Below are 22,909 nucleotides of genomic sequence, written 5' to 3'. Positions count from 1 at the left end.
TGTTAAGGCATTGTGTAAAAATCACTGCTGACATTGTCATCCCAGAGTTCCCTACCTGGCTAAGGATATCTTTGTGACAGTGAGTCAGGAAAATGGGTTTGGCATTTCCCTTTCTATCATGCCTCAGTTTTGTCCCTCTTCATTCACACACTGACCATGAATCACCGCAGTTGTTTGTTGTTTTTTTTTTTAAAGATTTATTTATTCATACAAGAACCAGGATACAGGTCAGACATACGGGGGGGAGGGGGGGAGGTTGAGAGGATTTACCAGAGACAGAGTGGGGAACAGAACAGGCAGACTGACGAAATACACTGCTGAGGGGAGCAGCGGGCAAGACAGGAGAGGTCTGCCATGCCATGTGGGATTCTCGACGGCCGGCTGGGATCAAACCCGCACTGCAGAGGCTGCAGACAGCCTCACAGTGCAGCACTCAACCACCTATACTACCAGGGAGGCCCTGCAGTTTTGTTTTTTTTTTTTTCCTCATATAGTTGGTACTATTTTCTAGTTAAAATAATTTTCTCTTAAATTATGTTCATTTGACAATTATTGGTTCGTGTTATGAAATCAGGAACTGAAACCTGGTCGAGATGGAACTGGAACCATAGTTTCTGTCCAGGGCTTTAGGACTGCAGCTTAAGACAAAAACCAAAGAAGCCTTTGACCCCTGCCTGGAGTTTGGGGAGATGTAGAGGACTTACATATGTAAAGAAAATGTGGGCTAGGTCACACTCAGGTCCACTATGCAAATTTGGCTAAAAGTCAGTCAATTTCTGATTGGTGCAATTACATAAGAAGTATGTGAAGAGTTAGGCCTGCAGTGATTGGGTGAATTTCAACCCTGGGTGGTGTGGGGCTGACCAGCTTGGTTTCACTTTCTACTTGGAGGCGGATGAAGTGGGCTGCTTGACATGCCCAGGACCCTGGATAACATCTGCAGCTGACCCTCAATAGCCAACATAGATTCCTTTTACCCAGATTCGACAGCTCCATTTTCCCTTTCTGTTTTAAAAATATCTCTTCTAAATTTTGTACAGGTATAGGCCATTTTATTTAAATACAGGCCAATAGAAATGCTTTCATTTTTTAGGAAAATGAATCCTCTAAGATAGGTTTCTTAAAAGAAACAAACTACATATAAAGAAACTAAAACACTAAAATAATAAGCTTTGACATGTACATTAGCTATTTTGTTATCTTGAATCAACTAAATTCTGGAGTATTTCTTTTACTTGGTTAACATTGCAATCTCATTAAAAGTCCAATTCATACCACACAAAGTTTACTATCTAGAAAATAATAGTAAGAGTTACAGCCTCCTTGAAGATGATCTGAAATGGAAGAGTGGTAGCAGTTGGACTAGATGACCTACATTTTTTAAAAGAAATAATTACAGCAATATAGTGTTTTGAGTAATTCTCACTAGTGAAGTGTTTGATTGATCTTAAGGTCTATCCTCTTTTTCCTAACTCCAGTCCAAAATGATGCAAGATTGGGCTTTGAGATATTCAGTATGTTGGTTGCAATGATGCTATTTTCTTTCTAGGACTTTCATTTATTTTTACAGAGTCACTTATCCATTACCTATTATGAGCACTTGGCAACTAGCTGATTCTTCAGATCTATTTGATTGTTGAGAGTGAACAATGGGCTCAGCGCTATCACTGCTACTGCCTGAGTTTGATCCCTGCCAGGGAGCTAACCCACATGGTGCAGCAGACCTTTCCTGACTCACCCCCTGCTCCCCTCAGCAGAGTATTTCAGTACATCCACCTGTTCTGCTCCCTACTTTGTCTCTGGTGAATCCTGTCACCACTCCCCACGTCTGGCACCTCTGGCCTATACCCAGTTCTTCTACACATCAATCAATCTTTAAAAAAAAAAGTGAAGACTGGGGATTGTGAGGAGCCTTTTCTGGGGCCACAAAAACTAGCTACACTAAGGATTAAGGAAAAAAAAAAAACTCCTCCTGTCCTAACCTTCTCTGCAAATAGAATTTGAAGTGAAAATGTAGCAGATCCTGTTTTTATTGTATTTCAGAAGAATTCCTATAATAATATCTTGGTATTATTTTCTTGCTCTTTACTCCAGAAGGAAAAGGGGATACTAACTGAGGAATTACAAGAGTTGAAGAAAGAGAATAAGGTTTTGAAGGAAAAAAATGCTCTTGCAACCAGGAAGAAGGAACATTATGAATGTGAAATTAAGCGGCTCAATAAGGTATGGGGCGGGGCTAGTGGGACGATCTGGAGAGAGGTCTCTGCATAAAGACCATTTTCCTGATTCAGCACCAAAGCTGTCCTGTGGCTCTCAGGCTAGCACAGGAGTTTCTCTGCAATTTTATAAACCACTCCTATCTACATCTTTCACCCATATTTGGCTAAGGACACTTTAGGGGATTCTAGGTCCTGCAAAGAAGTGAGAAGAAACAATAAAAGTAAAATCTTCTTTTTAGTTTGAAGAACCACATAAAGCAAGTGGGTGTTTGTCAAAATAGCGTATCTTTTGGTCAACCACAGAAGTTTCCTGAGAAAACAGACTGCTCTTTAAGATCAGCACTATGGAGCTAGGTGTGATACTAACTGCAGGGAAGTATATTAAGTGCCAACCACAAGCCTGAGAAGGCTGCCTTCGCAGAATTATCTTCACATTCACCTTTAATGGAGGGGTGGCGGAAGAGTTCCATAGGAAAATGAATGGGTTTAATGCCTCCACCTTAACTATTCAAAGGGGCCACCTCTACTCGGGTATTGTTAAAGAGTGATGATGATGATGATGATGATGATGATGATGATGTGTATGTGTGTGTGTGTGTATGTTTGTGTTTAAGGACTTAGTGATTAATTTGCTATCAGAAAGGATCCTTGACGTTAATCAGGGAAGAAAATGAAACCTTTGACTGTTGACTTTCTTCAAGAGCCATAGGAATATGTGTAATGCATGGCTGAGTCAGGATGGGCATCTTTCAATTTTTTTTAAAGATTTATTAATTTATTTATCTATACAAGCACTGGGTACAGTCACAAGCGCGGGAGGGTGAGAGAATCCACCGGAGACAGAGCAGGGAACAGAACAGGCAGACTGACAAAATACACTGCTGAGGGGAGCAGCGGGGGCAGCAGGAGAGGTCCGTCACGCCTTGTGGGACCCTCGCCACCAGGGATGAAACCGGCGTTGCAGAGGCTTCAGTCCAGCTCTCAACCGCTGTGCCACCAGGGAAGGCCCATCTTTCAGTACTTCTTGATAAAAGTTACAGAAATCATCTTCTAGAGTAACAGTAGGTGATTGACTGGCCTTGAAAATGTGTTTAGTGTCTGTATTTTGGACAACGAGCTATGTTGTAGTTAAACAGAGCCCCAAAGTCACCAAATACTCCCCACCCCAAATGGTTATGTAGTTCACAGAGTGCTTTACAAATGTGATGCTTTTTTAAAATATTTTTAAAAGATTTATTTATTTATGCATACAAGAACTGGAGTACAGTCCAGATGTGTGGGGGTGAGAGGATTCATCAGAGACAGAGTGGGGAACAGAACAGGCAGATTGACTGAAATACACTGCTGAGGGGAGCAGCGTGTGAGTCAGGACAGGACTGCTGCACCATGTGGGTAGCTCCCTGGCTGGCGCAGGAAATCGAACTCATGCAGCAGTGGCTGCGGAGAGCTTCATAGGTTGCATCTTAACCCCTTGAGCCACAAGGGAGGCCCCACAAACGTGATGCTTTATTTGACCTGTTTGCTAGGCAAATTATTACTCGGGAGACAATGGGAAAGTGGAGATTGGGTTCATACACAATGTACTTCTCTATCCTCTTAGAAAAATTATGTTCATAGATATAAATTCAGGGCAAATGAATTCTCCCTTTTAGTCTCTGCTGGAAATTCTCCATCAGTGAACTGTCAGTAGAGGAACTGACATTGATTGAGATTATATTTGAAATCCTTCACATTTTGGACATAAGCTATTCTACATTTTCCAGTTCATTTAGCCAGCCATAGGACAGGATATAAAACCTGTAGAGATTAGAACAGTTTAGAGGGCCTCCCCCGGTGGCGCAGCGGTTGAGCGCTGGGTTGCGAAGCTGCCCGCGTCCTCTGCGACGCCGGTTCGATCCCCGGCTGCTCCCCGGCCACCAGAGGAGGGTCCCACATGGCGTGCAGACCTCTCCTGCCGCCCGCTGCTCCCCTCAGCAGTGTACTTCGGTCCTTCTGCCTGCTCTGCTCCCCACTCTGGCTCTGGTGAATTCTCTCACCCTCCCGCGCTTCTGACTGTACCCAGTGCATGTATAAACAAAAGAAACAAACAAATAAAATAAATAAATAAATAAATAAATAAATAAATAAATAAATAAATAAACAAACATGCCTCTATAAAAAAAAAAAAAAAAAAAAAGAACAGTTTAGAACTCTCTCTGCCCTTGTTCAGGTGAGCCTTCAGTTTTCTATATTTGTATTTATAGCAGGAAAAATTCTAAAGTTAGAAAAATATGAAAAATATGGGCCCTCCCTGGTGACACAGGGGTTAAAGACAGCACTATCAAGCTATCACCAGCCACTGCAGCATGAGTTTGATCTCCAGCCAGCCAGGGAGCAACCCACATTGCGCAGCAGACCTCTCCTGCCCTGCCTGCTGCTCCCCTCAGCAGTGCATTTCAGTAGATCTGCTGCAATGTTCTGCTCCCCGCTCTCTCTGGTGAATCCTCTCACCCCCTTCACCTCTGGCTTACACTCCAGTTCTTGTATATATAAATAAATAAATCTTTAAAAAATATGAATTTTATAATTCTGGTGTTTATAATGTAACCTCTCAATGAGAAAAAATAAGTTGAGTAAAATTCAGGCCTTTCTACCAAAGCCACCTTCTCAAAGAGGATTTTTCTGCCATCCTAATTAAATAACATACTTCACTCCTTGTGTTTACTTTTTAAATTTTCCTAGGAACTTACAACTATCTAATGTATCATATGTATTATCTTATTTGTTTCCTGTCTCCCAAACTTGATTATAAGTTTGGTGAAGGTAGGATTTCTTGCAGGGGTACCTCTTTTTTAGATGCTTCAGGTACAGTCAAAGACCCATAATACTTTTAGATGCCCATGAATATGCTTAATTTCTCTTAAAATCAAAGAAAAAGGGAACTTTCAGTTTGCAAAAAAAGTTTTCATATTCTTATACTCATTTTTATAATAATGTAGTAGTAGAATATCATTTTAACATGGTTATTTGAAGGAAGAGACTCACAAAAACAATAACCATAATGTGACCTTGAGTTTTATATATTTTTTTTACTTTTATACTATATATTCTTTTATGTTTTATACCACTCCTGGGTCCTAGCTTAGGGCCCGGCTCAGAGTATGTTCTTAAACATTTATTGAATGGATGAATTAATTAATACACTTAATTAGCTAGTGCATAATATGTTCAATAGCCAATCTGGACCTGATTATTGTGCTGTAACAACCATAACTCATTACGTCTGAGTGTTCAAGGGTGTTCAAACCAGAAAAGGTGGCATCCTTCATATCTGTATCTTAAGCTGTCACTTCAGAAACATAGCTATGAAGTGATGAGTTGTAAAAAGTGTTTCTCATTTAGCATTTGTATTCATGTCTAATGAAATGTAAGGTATTATGATTCTGTTTTATACTGCGGATTGTTCTTTTCTTTTTTAACCCCCCTTGGTATGGACTAGTTGCTCAGAAGTTTGCTTTGGGAGCTGATGGTACACAGCATCATCCCAGCATGGTGTCTGGAGCCCACCCTACTTGCACAGCCCCCCCACTCCGCTCCCCGCCTGCTGAGACATTCACCCTGCCGAAATGTGTAGCATGTCAACTTAGTAATTAACATATGGTTTTCAGAAGTTCTCACAAGTCTGTGTACTCAAATCCACTTATTTGCTTTGAAGGGAAATACTCCAGGGCATTGTTTTCATCAAGCTCTTGAAGAGAAGCCAGATGTTTCACTAAAGGGAAAGAAATTACCTGAGGCTAGTCAGCCAGAGCCACGCTAGGGCAAAACTGATTTGCCTGACATCTCACCTTTGTGAGATGATTAGGTCTGTCTAGTATGTCTGTGCTAATATTAAGTAACTCTTCTAGAACAGGTTACAGGTATTTATTCAAGGAAGTTGGAAAACCCCATGATAAAATAGTTATTGGACACATCTCTTATTTATGACTCATGTGCAAAATTTCTAGAAGTCCAAATAGCATGAAAGGCAGATCAAGAAATTCATATATAGGGCCTCCCCTGGTGGCGCAGGCGGATGAGCACAGCGCTGTGAAGCTGTCCACAGCCTCTGCAGTACCGGTTGGATCCCTGCCGGCCTCAGAGCAACTCACATGGAGAGCAGACCTCTCCTGTCTCACCCGCTGCTCCCCTCAGCAGTGTACTTCGGTCCTTCTGCCTGCTCTGCTCCCCGCTCTGTCTCTGGTGAATCCTCTCACCCTCCCGCACATCTGCCCTGTACCCCGGCTCTTGGATAAATAAAATAAATCTTAAAAAAAAAAGAAATACATATATAATGAGACCCACAAAAATAGTCTAATTACACATGTAGGGTATGAAACTGGCATATTTGATTGTCTTGACGCATTTGCTTCACCCACCCTAGATTCTCTCTGCTGATATGAACACATTTTTTAAAACTATAATTATTACAGTACTCCCTAGACGATGTGGCTTAGCAACAAACTCTAACAAAACATCAATTGTAAAACAAATGTTGTTTAAGTTCTCGAAGGAAGAAAAAGTTCTTGTTTCTCCTACAGCTTCCTGAAAAAACTGGTATTTATTGGACATCAGGCTGACAGTCTTGTAGTCTTTAAGACATTTTATTAGGAAATCCCCAGTCTGTCCACACATATTCAACACCATAAATTTGCTTTTGTCCTGTACCTTTCAACTATATAATAATGCAGGGAAGTAAGTTATTAATATTGTCACCAAAAGGACATCATTGCAGCTACTCAAATATTTACAGAGGAAGTAAGTTCTTCCTGAACTCATTATGAACCAAAGGTCTTCAGAATAGAGGAAATGTATTTTTACACTTAGACAAAGTGCAGAATATAGAAGAATATCATGGGCTAACGGCAATGATGATAATATGTTGGTACATTAAGTGTTTCTTCATTCCTGCACCTCTTCTCTCCCTGGTGGAAACCCCAAGTTGTTCCTCATCAGAGTTGAAGAGGACAGGGCAGGAGAAGGGATCAGCAGATTTAAAAGTGAATCTGCCTGAGTCCGCATTTCTGTGGATTTCCCTCCTTCTTTTGGGGGATGGTTGCAGAATAGGATATTACTCAGAATGTCATCTGAAACCAATGGCATCAGCTTTTGAGGATGCAGATTCTCAGATTCTACCCTCAGATGTACTGATTCAGGATCTGGTGGCAGTGCCCAGGGATGACTCACATGATCTTTACAGTTTGAGTCTTTTTGGTAGAGTTTATATTTGACTGAAGCACAGAATCTAGAGAAAGATTTTTAGCTTTGTTTTCCTTTCTAGCTCTGTTGGTTAGAGAGAGGGAGCCTCAACACCAATGCCCTCCCGCATAACAAAGAGATGAGTAACATCATGGAGAAAAGACAGAAATTCTGGAAAAATTAAAAAAAAAGTATTTCTTGAGAATCAGAATGAATAAAGTTATTCAGGCATGTGCTACTTCTGTGCACTAAAAATAAAATTCTGCTACTTGTGAGCATTTGAGGTGACTAGCAATTATAGGGAAATTCACATGACGTGGTAACTCTTAGATCAACAACATGCTTCTCTCATACCACAGGCTCTTCAGGATGCCTTGAAAATTGAGAGTTCCCCATTTCCTGAGCACTGCTTGGGAAAGTCTGAGGAGTGCAGCCACAAGGAGCTGAGAACCGAAATGGAAGTTCTCAAACAGCAGGTGAGATGTTGACAGTGGCAGACGGTGTAAGGACCATAGGTCCCATTCCTCATGCTCCTTTGAACATTTTTGGAAGCCTTGGCATCCAAGGGTTTTGCATTTATTTTCATTGGAATTACCTACTGTTCAAGTTTGACCAGAGGATATAGATCAGTGAGTCCAATTCACACTTTATTGAGTATCAGATGGATTGTATGGCTTGCTTAAGATCACACTGTTAACAGAGAGGCATTAATTAACCTTTCAGTGAGATTCTATTAGTACTGAGCTTAGAGAGTTTTATGTAGACATTAACCCAAACTCTGGGATTTTCCAGAAAGTTGTGGCAAGTGGGCTGTTATTCTGTAGCTGTAGACCTTCAGACCTTCAATGAGATCAGTTTTAAGGGGAATGCTATGCACTGACTATAATCACTGAAAAACAAAAACATTGAATCTACCTTAGACATCACCAAGCAGTTCATCAAGGTGTTTTCCTCTTCCCCATCTGTTGCCAAGGGGACAGTATATACAGAGAGGACAGGGTAACCTCCTAAGCCTCTGTATGTATCAGCAGCATAGTGCTTTGGGGTCATAGCTCTGGCCACACTACTTGAGTGTAAATTTAGTTCAGCGGGCAGGAGCTGGCTTAGCAGAGGGCCAGCCATGCATATCACATGCCTTCTCCTGTGAGAGGCTCAATAAACTAATGTAGGTAAAGGCTGGAGTAGTTCATGGCACTATCGATGAATATAGGCCACATCTAGGAATTCCCATCCCTGAAGCACACACTGTCAGCTGCAGATGAGTCATGGAGGAAAGGATGTCATAAAACAAAGGGTTGGAAAGTATTATTTTTCAGATATCCCTGGGTATAATTTATTAGGTGATCTGCTCCAAGCAAGTGCCAATTACAAGGATTCTTAATGCAATACACAAAAGCATTGAGCAAATGTGTTATGGTTGTAGTTATTTCCTTTATATATAGGAAATAGTCTACCTAAAAAATTTTTGGGAAAGTTGGATTTTCTCTTCTATCAACCCTATTTGTAGAGTCTATTTCCTTACATTCGGGATAAACTTCTAGTCTAGTTTCCTATCTAGTTAAGATAGATTGCACTGTTGGTGATGAAGTTGCAATGTGTACTAGGTTAATAGATTTCTAATGTAAGTTGTGATTTGAATTATGGTCTTAAAGGAATTCCTTTGCTTCATTCCCTAAACTTCATTTGTTTTCATAGTTACAAGTCATTAGTCAACAGGGTACCATTTAAAAACAATCATAAAATTGCATAGTTGGCTTTTTTTTTTTTTTTTTTTGGTTTAGTTACTCTTCTGCAATATTTGGAATACCTCTCCAGAGGTATTCCATTAAAATATTACTGTTTCTTTTTTAAATTTGATATACCTGTCAAATCACTGGGGTGAGACTTATGAATACCTTTCAACCATTACTCTGTGTTTTTCCATACATAAGGCTTTCCTTTCTATTTTGTATTCAAAGTATTTGGAGACTTTGGCATATCAGAGTAAGCTGTCTTTTAGAACTTCAAGCTGTATTCACACAAAACAATGGCACTTAGTATTGTCGTTGTTAAGTGTCAATTGTAGTTGAACATCACATCACATCCACCACAGGGGATCCTCACAGTATGGAATATTTTGGAACATGCAGCAGAATAATGGATGAGGGGAATATTTTCAAAATGACTGTTATTACTATACACCTAAATTCCTGATACATGCTGATGGAAGGAAAAAAATTGAGACCTTCCATTCTCCATAAAGTGAAAGATAAAATCACTGCCCTGTATGTCAGGATGGAGTCCTACCTTGAAGAAATATTCATGAAAAGAGGGTAGAAATGTCTCAAATAGCAAAAGCCCACTAGCACCTCTCCTGAAATCATTTAAATGTCTTTAAGAGGAGGCAGCTAACAGTAACATCATGTTAATATTTCCTAGGTACAAATATACGAAGAAGACTTCAAAGAGGAGCGATCAGACAGAGAAAGACTTCATCAAGAGAAAGAGGAGCTGCAACAAATAAATCAAACTTCCAGATCCCAGTTGAACAGGCTGAATTTTGAGGTATAAGTCAAAACCAAATACTCCTTAGCTGCACATATGTAGTTTATTTTTATTTTATCTTTTTTTAAAAAATCAAGAATTTTTGCCTCTTTTAATTGACCTTGGATTTTTTTTTTTTTTTGAAAGGTTAACACCCGAGATGAAATCATTCTTAAGCAATCTTGTAAGGAATTGAAAATGACGGGAGATTTCTTTTAACTTTAGTATATTAAGGAGTTACCCAAGAAATAGGACTCCAGAGTTTTTTCTAATAAAATCTATTTCTTTTGATCTGCTTCTCATAATATTTATCTTGCTGGAATGGGCGTGGACCTACCTACTGTTGAGATTCATATCTGAAACATTCAAGTACAGTGAAGCCATTTCTAAATTCTTGTCATTTTTTTTTTTTTTGACGGGCAATGTTGAATGCTTTCCAAAAACACAGAAATTTCTAAATATCAACTTATATATCTAGTGAAACCAAGAATTTTATTCAGTGGATTCCTAGATTTAATGTAACTGGAGCAGTCTTCAGGAAGGCAGATAACGCTCACCACTTTACTGGGCCAGAACATAGTAAATGGAAGCATACCCAAATTAAGTCTAAGAGAATATATTCAAAGTAGACTCAGGAAGTTGCCTCCATGGGTCAATATTGATGTGAGAGAAGGAAAATGCAGCTAATGCAGTTTTGGCATAAGAAAATGAACCACAAAATTGTTGATTTGCAAAATCATGCAATGCTTTTCAGTAATAGGAAATGGCTGTGGGACATGCTATGGCAGCCCAGTAGCCTCAAGATGTTTAGTTTTAGAAGAAATTTTAAACTATTTGTCATTTTCCTCTTCCTCATACAAAATAGATTGTGAATTAAATTTAATTTCTTCTGTGACATGTTTTCAAAGATTAACTTGAAGTTCCTAATTTTACATGGAAAAATTGACAGTCTTTTTTTTCCCTAAAGAAATTAAGTGGGATAAAATATAATAAAATGCTTTTCTGAAAATAATTCATGCAGCCTACTTATACAATAATAAGTGAGACAATGTTCTGATTGCTCTTGATGAGGAAATCATTCTCTTGATTTTTATGTCTGCAATGTAATGCTACCATAATTCCTTTTAAGTTGTCATAGCACAAATTATCTTACCACTTGTCATATTTTAATTTTGTTCACTCTATTACATTAAGTTCGGATTAGGATAAATTTCTAGTATTGGTAATATCCTTACAGAAGTTCTAATATAGCCAGAGGAACATGTAATCACCTACTTACAGCCTATAATCCGCAAGTAATTCTCATCCCTTTGTCATCTGTAAAGTAATTTCTGATGGATATCAACAAAATAAATGTGTTAGCTAAGTACAATTTGGTGTAATTATGCTTATGAGGAAGGGACAGTCTTAGTGGGATCTTAACACTATGAAAATTGGAGCAAATGATTTGAATTCTTTTTAATAAACAAATGCCTTTGTTTTGTTCATAGATCAAAGCTTATCAGAAGAAGAATGAAAAACTAGAAAAGCAATTAAAACAGGTAAGCTGATCCTCACCTACATTCACCAAACCCCCTCATCATAGTTGAGCCAACAACTTTTACTTCCCAGACACATTTATTCCCAGGTAAAGCTGTCCCTCATATCCCAATTAAAGAATATTCAGGTTCTCCTGCAGGTGATCTAGAATGACCCACACTTCTAGGCCTCTTGACCCTCTTTTCACACTCATGAAAGACCCAGGGGGTGTGTCACCAGGAGCAGGAGCTGACAGTGCAAACAGATTTCTTCATAGCCACACAAAAGCCTGAGAAATACTTTTCCTTGGCATTTCTTACCGTTGCTCACATTACTCTACAGGGGAAAGCTACATCCAAGACGTTTGTGCCTTTTGAGAAAACAGAGCATGTTGCACACTGGAGCATTCTCTTCCCTCAGTCTTAAGGGATGAACATTCTCTCTCTTGATTCCTAATTCTTTCCCTGGATTTTAGTTCTACCAAGGGAGTCTTTGGTTGCAACTTAAGAAAACTTACTTTATGGCTCAACGGCTTCTTTTTTAACAAGGACCCTCTGTGGAGATAACCTGGGAACATAAAGTTAACTCTCTTCCTTTCGAGTGCTTTGAATTTCTTTAAAAGGGAAAAACAATAATAATTTCCACTTAAGTAAATAAAATTCGGCCAATGAGCCTCATCTTGACCAGTCCAGAGTCCCCATGGATAGGCAGCTATTTTGAGTTAGGACAATGCAAGAATCGAGCTAACCCTTAGGATGTAAACCCAAGCTGTGGTTGTAAAGCAAGTATCAGAGTGAATTGGCAACCACCTCTGGCAAACTGACAACATTGTTCTCCTCAGAGGGGTATCTCAGGCTGTAAGTGCGTCTTTGGTTTTCACCACCCGAGGGACCCCAGCACACCTCCAGGACCTGGGGCCAGGCAGGAGCCACAGAAGCTTCAGGTAAGTAAGAGCTCTCATTTCAACAGATAAATGCTTCGTATTCTCTTTGTATAGAAACTCTGCCTGCCTCAGGGTTTGCACACAAGTATTGCCTATTTGATGTGAGTCTCTAATGTGCTGGGTATGCTGGCCAAGTACTCTGGATTCATCTTTGGGACACTGTATTCACAGGATTTATAGACATGAATAAATTGACTAAAGGGTACCAAAAGGAGCTATAATTCTTTGACCACATAGATAACATTTTATCGAGATCCTTCTTCTCACCATACCTAATTTAATAAAAGGGCATTTTTGTGCATAAAGTGAATACAGATTAAGAGTCCCAGAGATGTTTTATTCACTTGGAAATGTATACTGAACAACTGGGTATTGCTACATCTGTGCAACAGTTCTTGATGTTTTCCAACTGGAAGAATATTCTTAAAGGAACCCAGTAAAGGAGCTTCCTTGAGTTGCCTTCTATGTCTGTGTCTAGCCAGGCAAAAGCAAATGAATCCTGGAGCAATTATTTGTGAGTGGAATTGATCTGGATACTCAACCTGAATAACCTGCTAAGACCCAAATCTTCCTTTCTTCTTTACTCTTTTCCTTCCTTCCTCTCAGGAGCAGTGTTTTACATGCTCCCCTCTCTCCCAAGGTCTCGGTACATGTCTTCACTCTCTATTTTGCCTACACAGACAGAACCTTTATCCAGAAAAAGAAAAACAAAAAACAAATGACCCATTTGTCTGCACTTTGGATTTGCTCAAACAAACTCTCCCCCTTCCACACCCCACCCCGCCCTTTGTCTTTCTTAACTGTGTTTCTAATTATGCAAAGAATCTGAAATGTTAACTGGGTTTTTCCTAGCAGAGCTCTTACCGACAGGAGGGCTCTCTTGCTTGCCTGTCACTTCCCAGAATTTTGTGTTGGAGTGTGACTCAGGCCTTGACCTCAGGGATGTGACGACCATTGGGTAGAAAAAGGTGTCAGGATAGAGCGGGCATCTCTCGCTTGCCCAGGTGTGACACAGAACACTATTGAGAATTCGGTTCTGGTTAGGTTGCTGCTGGCAGCCACTTCTGTCTCCTCTCCCTCCCTCATTTCCTTTTTCGCTTTACCTGTTTGCTTTCTTTTCAGTCTTTACCAGAAACATTTCTGCAAATCTCCAAATGCAGTTATTATTCCTTAAACTTAATATTGTGGGAATTTACTTTGGAGTGAGCTCCTACAGGTGGGGAAATTGGAGAAATATTCTTGTAAATGGTTAACTGTAAAACCAGTGAATCATTCAAGTTTTCCTAGGAGTAAAAAAACTGTTTCCTTTGAAACTTCATTTATGGGAAGAGGGGTGAAGTTCACCTACTAAAAGAGCTCACCAAATTTCCCTATCAATTTCAGGGGGTGAGAGAGTCCATATAAAGGTCTGTGTTTGAAAAAAGTTTCTGTGCCACGTCCAATGGCTTGTTTTCAAGCAGTGTTCATTTAAAGAAATCTTGGGATAACAATAGAATGTACCAAAACTCTCAGATTTAATTTTACAAGAATACTTCACGCTTATTTCTAAGCCTGAATTCAAGCACATGCAATTGTGCTTGTAAAATAACAGCATATTCACCTTCTTTTGGCAACTCTCCTGGAATATAAAACTGAGGCTCACGTCACTTATCCTATGTGTTATGTGAGACATCTAAAAATAAACGAGGAGATAAAAAACAGAGGTGATCTCATTTCCTCTTGGAGCTTTTTCATGGACAGAAAGGAGCCAAGAGCCTAGGTGTCTGAGAGTGGGGGCAAGGTGGGGTGTACTTGGGCAGTCCCTCTGAGTGTCCTGTCAGGTAATGGAACTCTTCGGCTACTTTCAGTGGTCAGGCAGCCCTGCAGATGGCCCCTGTTGGCTCATAGGTAGAAAATGATCCCGAGATATTTTCAGGAGGTAATTGAATAACAGAACAAAAGGTCTGTCTGCTTTGTATTTGGGAGGGGGGGGAAGTAGGTGGCAGGGGTGCATGTTCAGAGCAGGAAGACAGCCCAGCCTTGTGGGCAGGCAGGCAGGCAAAACTGAGGCTGTTCCAAGTGGTTCAGTACAAAGATACTGGCCTGAAAACTGTATCATGAAATTCCAGTCTATAGTGTAGGATTTATTCAAGGCCATTTGTTTGACATGTTCCCTGATGTTCAATATCTAGCTGTAAACCTAGGGGGAAAAAATCCAAGAGAAAAATTCAAGCCTGCACTCTCTTTCCACTGCTTCCCAAGTCTCTCCTACCTGAGCTGGTAGGCTCTGCAGAGAAACAGGAAAGGGGCAGATCTCCCTGCCTGAGCTTCTATAAGCCACATCCCCAGTTAATGGTTGGCATTTCTTCCTGAACTTGTAATTTCCACCCCCACCCCAGGTCTCTCCTTAGCCTCCTTGTGGGAGGGCTTTAAAAAGAGTATTTGTTGATGGTAAATTGCTTTGTTTTATTTATGAGCTATAGTAAAATTTTACAAAAGTGTTTATACTTCTGCAGTTATCCAAAACACATCTGTTTGAAGAAAAAAAAAAACATGTCATAACCCCAAATTAGTCGACATTCTGGCCGAACACAGAGTGGGTTTAGGAGGGGTGGGGAGACGTGGTAACAGTGCTGAGGGAGGTAAGAGAGATGTGCAAGATTGGCAAGAGGCTTGGAAAGAAACTACCCTTGTGTTGCCTGCGTAATAAAAACCACACAGTATATTATTATTAACATAGCCCTGTTTTGTTTGAAGTCCATATTGCTATAATAATGTTTTATTGTTCCACGCAGCCAGACTATCAGTGGTATGCTCCTGACCAGTTTCCGCCAGATGTGCAGCACAAGGCAAATGGTAAGACCACAGCTGTACTGGGCATTCTTTCATGTTTACATTTTAATGGGATCTTGGGGGGATGTTTACTCAACGTACATTCATTCATTCTCAGGGAGGACCTACTAGAAAGTTGTGTTGCGTACACATCTCTAATTTGATGCATCTGGGGTTAAATCAAACTCCCGAAGAAAGAGAAAATGTTCAAATGCAGAAATGCCTGAATCTCAGTCATGGCTTCTGTTTCTGGTCCAGACTCGGAGTCAGTATCCCATCTGGGGGTAGAAATGAAAACTTGCAGCGGAGTTGCATTATAACAGTGACACAGGGCTGTGATTCTACTACCTAGGATGATGTACACCCACTCTTCCAGGTTAGGTTTGCTGGACAGATGTTCTAAATGTCACGGGCAGACAGACTGAGGAAATAACAGGCTCGAAAGTACGTTCCCTACGACTAAATGTCAGACGCCAAGGTTAGACCAGGATTGCCCACAACACCCACGTCCGTGCATGCAGGAAAAACTAAAAAGTCAGCTATCAAGTGCTCACGTCTAAGAGTCCCCTTTTATCTTATTTTTCTTTGGTTTCCTCATTCTCCTTCCCTCCAGAATCTGCTGTACTTTTTAACTTCTTGTTACTGTGTGTCATAAGGCCCCCCAGGCATGTGCTATATCAAAGGGGCTATGATCATAATCCCACTTCCATTCTCATCACCTCAGATCAAAAGTCAGTAATGTCTGCTCCATGTATAACGTCAGAGCAGGGCCCACAGCTGTTGTAAGTGGTACATTTCCAGAGATTTCAGGCTGTCTAGAAAAGCTGAAGATGAACCATATTCTAATTTCAGGCTATATCTGGTCTGATCTCATTTAGTGCAGAGCTGAGAACTTTGAATTCTAGTTTTTTAGTACAAAAGGTCTATTACAGAGTGGAAGTGGGTGCCTAGGAGACCACATGTAGCTTTGCAGGTTGTGAATTTCACAAGTCAAAGGGGCTCTTCAGTGTAATCTAAGTAAACGGAGCCTCCTGGGGTTATGAAGTACATAACCTGGACAGGGAACACAGTCACCCTGGGAAGGGACAAGGTCATAGCTGATAATAACATCACAGAGAAGAAAGATAAAAAAGTGAGAACCCTATAAAAATATCTAGGTGTTTATCAGAAAGTCATAGGACTTTTTCCTTTCCTTTCTATTACAAATACAGTCATTGGTTTGAGTGAAGCTCATGGTTTCCAGACATAATGGAGAATTTTATTAGAAAGACATACAATTAACCATAATGATTGTTGTATAATGTCTGTGTTTTTGAAATCCATTGTTGTGTAATAGCTGAGTTGCCACCCAATTATAATTTTCCATTTTCTATTGGTCTGGAATGAATATGAAAAATGTTTCTCCCTCCCTGGAGCTTAATCACTAGAAAATATAATTACACAGTAGAGAATTCAGTAATATCATAAAACCATTTATATACACTATGGGAATCTTCTTGGAGCAAAGTGAAAGAAGATAAAAGTTATGTAAAATGGAAATAAATAGTGATGACCTTCAGAAGCTAAATAAATATGCAAAAATAGAATTTTAAACTCGGTATAGGAAACTGCTGATAGTGTCAACCAGGGAAGAAATACACTGAATTTTGATATATATAATGATATATAAACATGTTGTGTGACAATGTCCACAGATTAAAATTACAGAAAAATTAAGCCTGTGTTATGTACCAACCTATTTTTAAAACATTGTTTTAAATATTCATAACAATACTATAAAGTAGGCTTTTTTATTATTCCACTTCAAGATGAGGAAACTGAGGCACAGAGAATTTAATAGCACATCTAATCACCCCATTAGTAAGACTTAGTCCTGGGATTGAATTCCAGGTACAGAACTCCCAAACCTGTGCTTTGAGATGCATCCTACAGTACCCTTGAAAACCTACCCCTCTTTCTATATTAAAACTTTCTGAAATGATAAATTCAAAGATGAAAATGGGGGCTTTCACTTGAATAATGATATGACTAGTATTGAACCTTTTCTGATGTGTTCTTCCCATGAATTCACAGCATATATTGCCTGTGCTACTAATTGGATATTTAGAGTATCACTATGCAAGAATTACTATGTGACATGTGTATTATGAACTAATCTGTGATGGGCAGCACTGGTGAAACTGACAAGTATGTTATCACTTGAAACATGGCCTTCTCCATAGCAACCCAGCTCTGCAGCTGAGTGTGGCTTATCTGGAGCCAGTCCAGTAAAGGGCTCATCACATTAAGGACACTACGGAAAGAAACCCTTACATGCCAAAATCTACCTGTCTGGCATTCCTGTTGTTCCTCTTCTAGCTTCCAAGCTGAGGGTAGTTCAATTTCCAGCCTGGGTGATAAGAACTGGCAGAAGTCAGAATTACGCTTTTGCCATTATTTAAATTCAGTTGTGATTCTTGCTGCTTTTTGGCTTCATTTATAGTAACTGGAAATCTTCTTTTGATCTGCAGATCCAACCCTAGTGCTCAGAATTCTTAAAAATAACTTTGCAGTAGTGATTGTTAAGCAGATACAGGTTTAGAAATCTTTTGATTATCTAGATGTTTTGCTATGATAGTAGTGTTTTGTTATATGATTATGTATTTATTCTCCACTTTTAAGACTGTATTATAGCCAAACTGCTATGTTTTCAGCTAAATGTATCAAAAAATGTGCAATGGAAGGAAAACTGGGTGAAAATATCATCATCTATAAATAAACCCAGCTAAGTTTTGTTTGTGTAACACTTAGGATATTTTACTCATATTTAAATGCAAATGAACCTTACAGAAATGTGGATATTTAAATTAATATTCATTAGTATGTTGTGTATTATAGGTTGTCCTAGATTTTATTAATTTCCTATGACTCCTGACAATTTTACTTTTCTGACCCCAATACATGCAGCACTTTATATTTTTATCTTAGTCTCTTCCCTTATAATTATTCTTCTTATGGTAACTTAACCTGAAATAGCAGCTCTGGGATCTATATATTAAGTGGTTAAGAGAAGCAGCCTTGCAGTTTTTGAAATGTAGAGTAATGGGTGATTACATTTTTTAAATTATTTAATTGTTTTCAGTAAAAACAAAAATCTTAATAATTTATCTATAACCATAATTCTGACTAATTTTAGTATTGTAGATATTTAACTCCTAGATATTTTGTTTTCTTAGTCCATCAGGGCTTATTACCTCAATTGATGTAACATCGGTTTGCAAAATTGTCCATGATTTAGAGTTACACATACCAATAGATCCTCATCTAAAATTTTGGAGGCCTAAAACAAGAGAATATGAAGAACCTCATGTATATAACTATGTAATCATTATAATCAAGCTGAGAAACAGAAAGTGCAGTCTATCTACCTGTTGACAAATAGGCCTGGAAAGGCCCTAGTAAACTTAGGATTCCCAGGTTCTAAGCAATTCTGTGCAAGAACACTGTCGCACAGCACGTCAAAGCCACGGCCAATCCTCTTCTCGTCCACCTTCCCACTGTCAAGGGTCTTGGGTCTTATGTGCAGGTTGGAGGACAGCTAAGCTGCACATCCCATACATGCTCTCCACCCTGCGTACACAGCACCTGTTGCCCTGGTGACAAGGACCACATGAGGCTAGACACAGACCCACTTGAGAGAGAATTTTAGTTTCTGCTTGGGGAGAGGGGACCTGCCAGGAGCTTGGTCCAGAGGAAGACAGGGTCACTCAGTGAGGGGCAGTGTGATGAGAGGGGGAACAGAGCAGGGTCCTCTAGAGTGTGGGGGCCAGTGAAGGTCCCGCTAGGCAGGGACTGAGATCAGTAGGTACTAAGTGCCACATTAACCAGTTCTCAGTTGAGCTATTTTCTAACAATCAGGTACTGTGACTATTTTAGAGTGTTTTGGGGACATATTGAAAATCAACTCTTCTTTCAAGAAGTAAAGATTTAAGTAAAGGTTTTCAAGTCTTTTGGGATTTGCTTGGCTTTCTCTCTGCATAGCATTTAAGAATAGACTTTTTATACATTAAAGTTCAGTGAATTGACATAGTTTACTCTTTAGAAACATGTGACTCTACAAAGAACATTTTAACCCATATCATCTGTTATCAGAATGGGATGTGAAATGATACCCATGTTTCTAGAAATTATGGTGGAGTTAGTATAACCTTGAAAACATGTCTGTTTCTTCCTCTGCAAAACCACAAAAGCCCATGTTTTCTGACCAGATTGCATGCCAGTCACTCTGTACCTTCCAAATTTTTCATATGGTACAGAGCTTAACTTTTTTGAATGAGCTGGAGAGCGCAATTCTTACATATTTGGAAAGGCATGACATGGAGGCATGTGAGATTGTGTTGAGAACAAACATAATGATTTCTTTACAATATAGATCAAAGCTCAACTATGATAATTGGCCTGTTCAAATGTCTAATAATAACTGGTTAGCCGAACACTGACTGGATTCATTTCCTAGGGCTGCCATAACCATTCCACAAACTGGGTGGCTTAAAACTTATCCCCTCACCACTCTGGAGGCTGGGCTGCAGGTGCTGGCAGGGTCATATTCCTTCCAGAGCCTCAAGGGAGGGTCCTTCTTGTCTCTTCCAGCCTCTAGGAGTCCCAGATGTTCCTTGGCTTCAGACAGCATAACCCCCACCTCTGCCTGTCTCCTCACACAGTCATCTTCCCTCAGTGTCTGTGCCAAAGTTTCTTCTTATAAGGACATCAGTTGTATTAGGTCAGGTTAATCCAGGATGGTTACATATTAAGATGATTCTATCTGCAAAGTGTCTGTTTCCAAATAAGGTCTCCTTCACAGATACCAGGAGTTAAGGCAGCCCTATCTTTTGGGGGACACAATTCAGCCCATAATACTAACTATATGCCAGAAACATTTTAGGTGCCATATATGTAAGTCAGTCTCTCTCTCTCTCTCTATTTCTCTCTCTCTCACTTCTTTCTCTCTCTCATCTCTCTCCCCACCCCCAATTCCCATGAGATTTTTATAGCAACTCTAAGTCTATTTTTATAGCAACTCTAAGACTAAGGACACCAGACAGAGTTCTGAAAGCTATTTAGGAGCAATGTTAGCACTAGAGAGCTTCAGGGGAGGAAGGGCTTAGGGAAAAAACAAACAACATAAGAGAGAGCAAGAACCTTATAACAACCCTCTGAAACAAGTACTGCTATTGTCCCTGTTTTATAAATGTGTAAATTGAGGAACAGAGGGAGAAGGTGACTTGTGCTAGCCTACACACTATTTGTTGGCAGACCATGGACAGACCCAAGCAGTCTCACTCCAAAGTTCACAGAGTAACTATTAAGCACGCTGGACATTAAGTAAATGATAATGGTGCCATAGCTTGCTTGTATTTTATTCAAATATAGGTTAATGTTCTATGTCAAAAGCTTATTCCTTTATTTCTCAGGTTGTATCTTTTTATAATTGTTAGTCTAATAGATATTAGATAGATAAGGCCTAGATGAGAAAAATGTACAGTGTCCAGACTAGTCATAATTCCACCAGGTAAATAAGATTGCAATAATTCTCTTAGATGAGTGATAAAATTCTATAGGGAAGGAAAGTAAGGTATATACTACATAGTGTGCCCCAACTAGGAAGAACATTGAGTTCCCTTCTGCTCGTGCCTAAGCGTCCACACTGAGAGTTCAGCAGGAATGTAGACAGCAGGACCACCTCTAACCTTTCAAGCACTCTGCTGCACGGGTGCCCCCTCACCTCTTAATCCCAACCAAATTTCAGATTCAACTGCTCTTTCATGTCCCTTGAAGATACCTCCTCTGCCAAGATCTCCTTGGTCTACTGTAGCTTCATGCTATTCACCTGCTCTCCTTGAACACAACAGCATGGAGCATCACAGACACCACTAACAGTCAGGCACACAGTAGGAAGTGGCGTTCTTCACCAACTAGCAGGGCAAAGCCAGCTCTTCTAGCACCTTCATATATCTGTGAAGGTCCCCCACACAAGGCTCTTCTACCTTACCTGTGTGGGGACATTGCGACATCCCTTTACAGAACTTGTCTTTGCTTTTGTTAAGACTTCCACTCATCTAAAACATGGGGAGAAAGACCCAGCACTGTGTACCTATTTCAAAAAAGCATGGCAAAATCTACAATACAGTTAATTTTCCTTCATGTTTTAAGATAACTGGGGTAGATATCAGGAGCACATTTTTTTAATCTTCATTTTTTTATGATCTTCATTATTTTTAACCATATCATTAATTGCATGTATAGGAAAGAGAAAGAAATGTCAAACAGAGATAGCATGGGTCATGCTACAGAGTTCAGATATCAATAAAATGAATTCACACTGTGTTTTTCCCCTTGAAATCCTTCTCTTTGGGGTTACTGAGAGTGGAGACTTAGGAAAGGTGTCTGGGGTCATGTTCTTTTCTCTCCAAAAGCAAGCATTTAACATTAAAACCACAAATACATTACTGTGGATTGTGCCAGAAGAGAACTAGAGTTGTCCTTACATCTCACATATTTAAAAGATGCAGCTTTCTTTAACAGAAATTTAAGGAGGGCTGCAGGAACTTCCCTCCCAAACAATATTACTCCTAAGTAAATTCTTTGGAACTAATAGGCAAGTTACTATGAAGTTCATCTTCACAAACAGAATCATGTTAAATGTGTTCATTTGTCCCTGGTATGTGAAAAAAAAAGTTTTGTTTCCAGTGGACATAATAAAGGAAAAAAAAATAAACAGCTCTACACTGAGAAAGAGGTATCTCAACAGCTCCCTTAGGTGAGGTGTTTTAAACATGGAAAAGTAACTTATTACCTTCCAGTTCTCAAAATGTTTGCTTAGGACTCTTTGAAATACCACAGGACAGCAAGTATGAAGCATTTAACATGTGCTGAGTTATCATCAGTGAGGAAACACCTTATTTCTTTGCATTAATATGTAGCTCTCTTTGATTTTGTCTTCCTAGTGTGGCACTCAATCCTGTGGTATATTGGTAAAATATACCAAATTTTATTATCTTGGTCTTCACAGCACACGAACACTTGTTAAGGACCGAGATCTTTCCTATGGTTTTGGCTCTCAGGTAACCAACACCAAATTTTAACAGTAGTTATTTGGCAAGTTATCTTTCTGTAGGGGAGCTGCTGAACCTATTCCAGCATGCACAACTAACTTCCATAAAAATGCTAGAGCAACTCAAAAACCAAAAAGATAAGAAGTATTCCAGAACATTCTTCTTCAGGCGTGATGAGAATGAGGCCCACACTGATTTTACGAAAATGGTCAGCATCCCTCAACGTTTAAAATAATAACCCTTCATTTCCCATCTCTTGGTTTCTCACTGTAAGCTTGCGGGGAGCTCAGAAATAGAGTATTTGCCCACCTAAAAATGTACGGCAGCACTCTATTACAAGAAGAGAAATACATCTTTAAGTTTTAATCTTAAATATTGTCCTGCTCTTTTTCCTAGGTTTCTCCTCAGAAAAGAAAGTCAGTCAGTAGGAGCCCCACTGGAGGAGAAGCACACGAGAAAAGGGCGAGCTTGGCAGGACACCCCGGTTTCTCTTTCCTGTGGCTTGTGTCTGTGGCAACTGCACTTCATCTGCTCCCTGCTCTGTGCCTAGCTGTGTTGCCTATTGGCATGAAGAGAGGGGGAGGCTG

The 22,909-nt window shown here is 39.7% G+C and overlaps 1 protein-coding gene across 1 annotated transcript in view; it reads left to right on the top strand.

Moving 5' to 3' along the window:
- The window catches only part of TNIP3 (TNFAIP3 interacting protein 3), a gene marked incomplete at its 3' end in the record, with an annotated part of 31,017 nt that extends 8,267 nt beyond the window's left edge, over positions 1-22,750 (top strand). The window contains exons 5-11 of the mRNA XM_084252000.1: positions 2,095-2,223; positions 7,796-7,912; positions 9,855-9,980; positions 11,450-11,500; positions 12,319-12,420; positions 15,195-15,255; positions 22,719-22,750. Coding sequence (XP_084108126.1) covers positions 2,095-2,223; positions 7,796-7,912; positions 9,855-9,980; positions 11,450-11,500; positions 12,319-12,420; positions 15,195-15,255; positions 22,719-22,750 — 618 coding nt within the window. The remainder of the gene's footprint in view (positions 1-2,094; positions 2,224-7,795; positions 7,913-9,854; positions 9,981-11,449; positions 11,501-12,318; positions 12,421-15,194; positions 15,256-22,718) is intronic.
- Between the last annotated feature and the right edge of the window lie 159 nt (positions 22,751-22,909).

The sequence above is a fragment of the Talpa europaea genome (assembly GCF_964194135.1).
Source record: "Talpa europaea genome assembly, chromosome: 13".
Classification (NCBI taxonomy): domain Eukaryota; kingdom Metazoa; phylum Chordata; class Mammalia; order Eulipotyphla; family Talpidae; genus Talpa; species Talpa europaea.
This window is presented reverse-complemented; position numbering and strand designations above follow the sequence as displayed.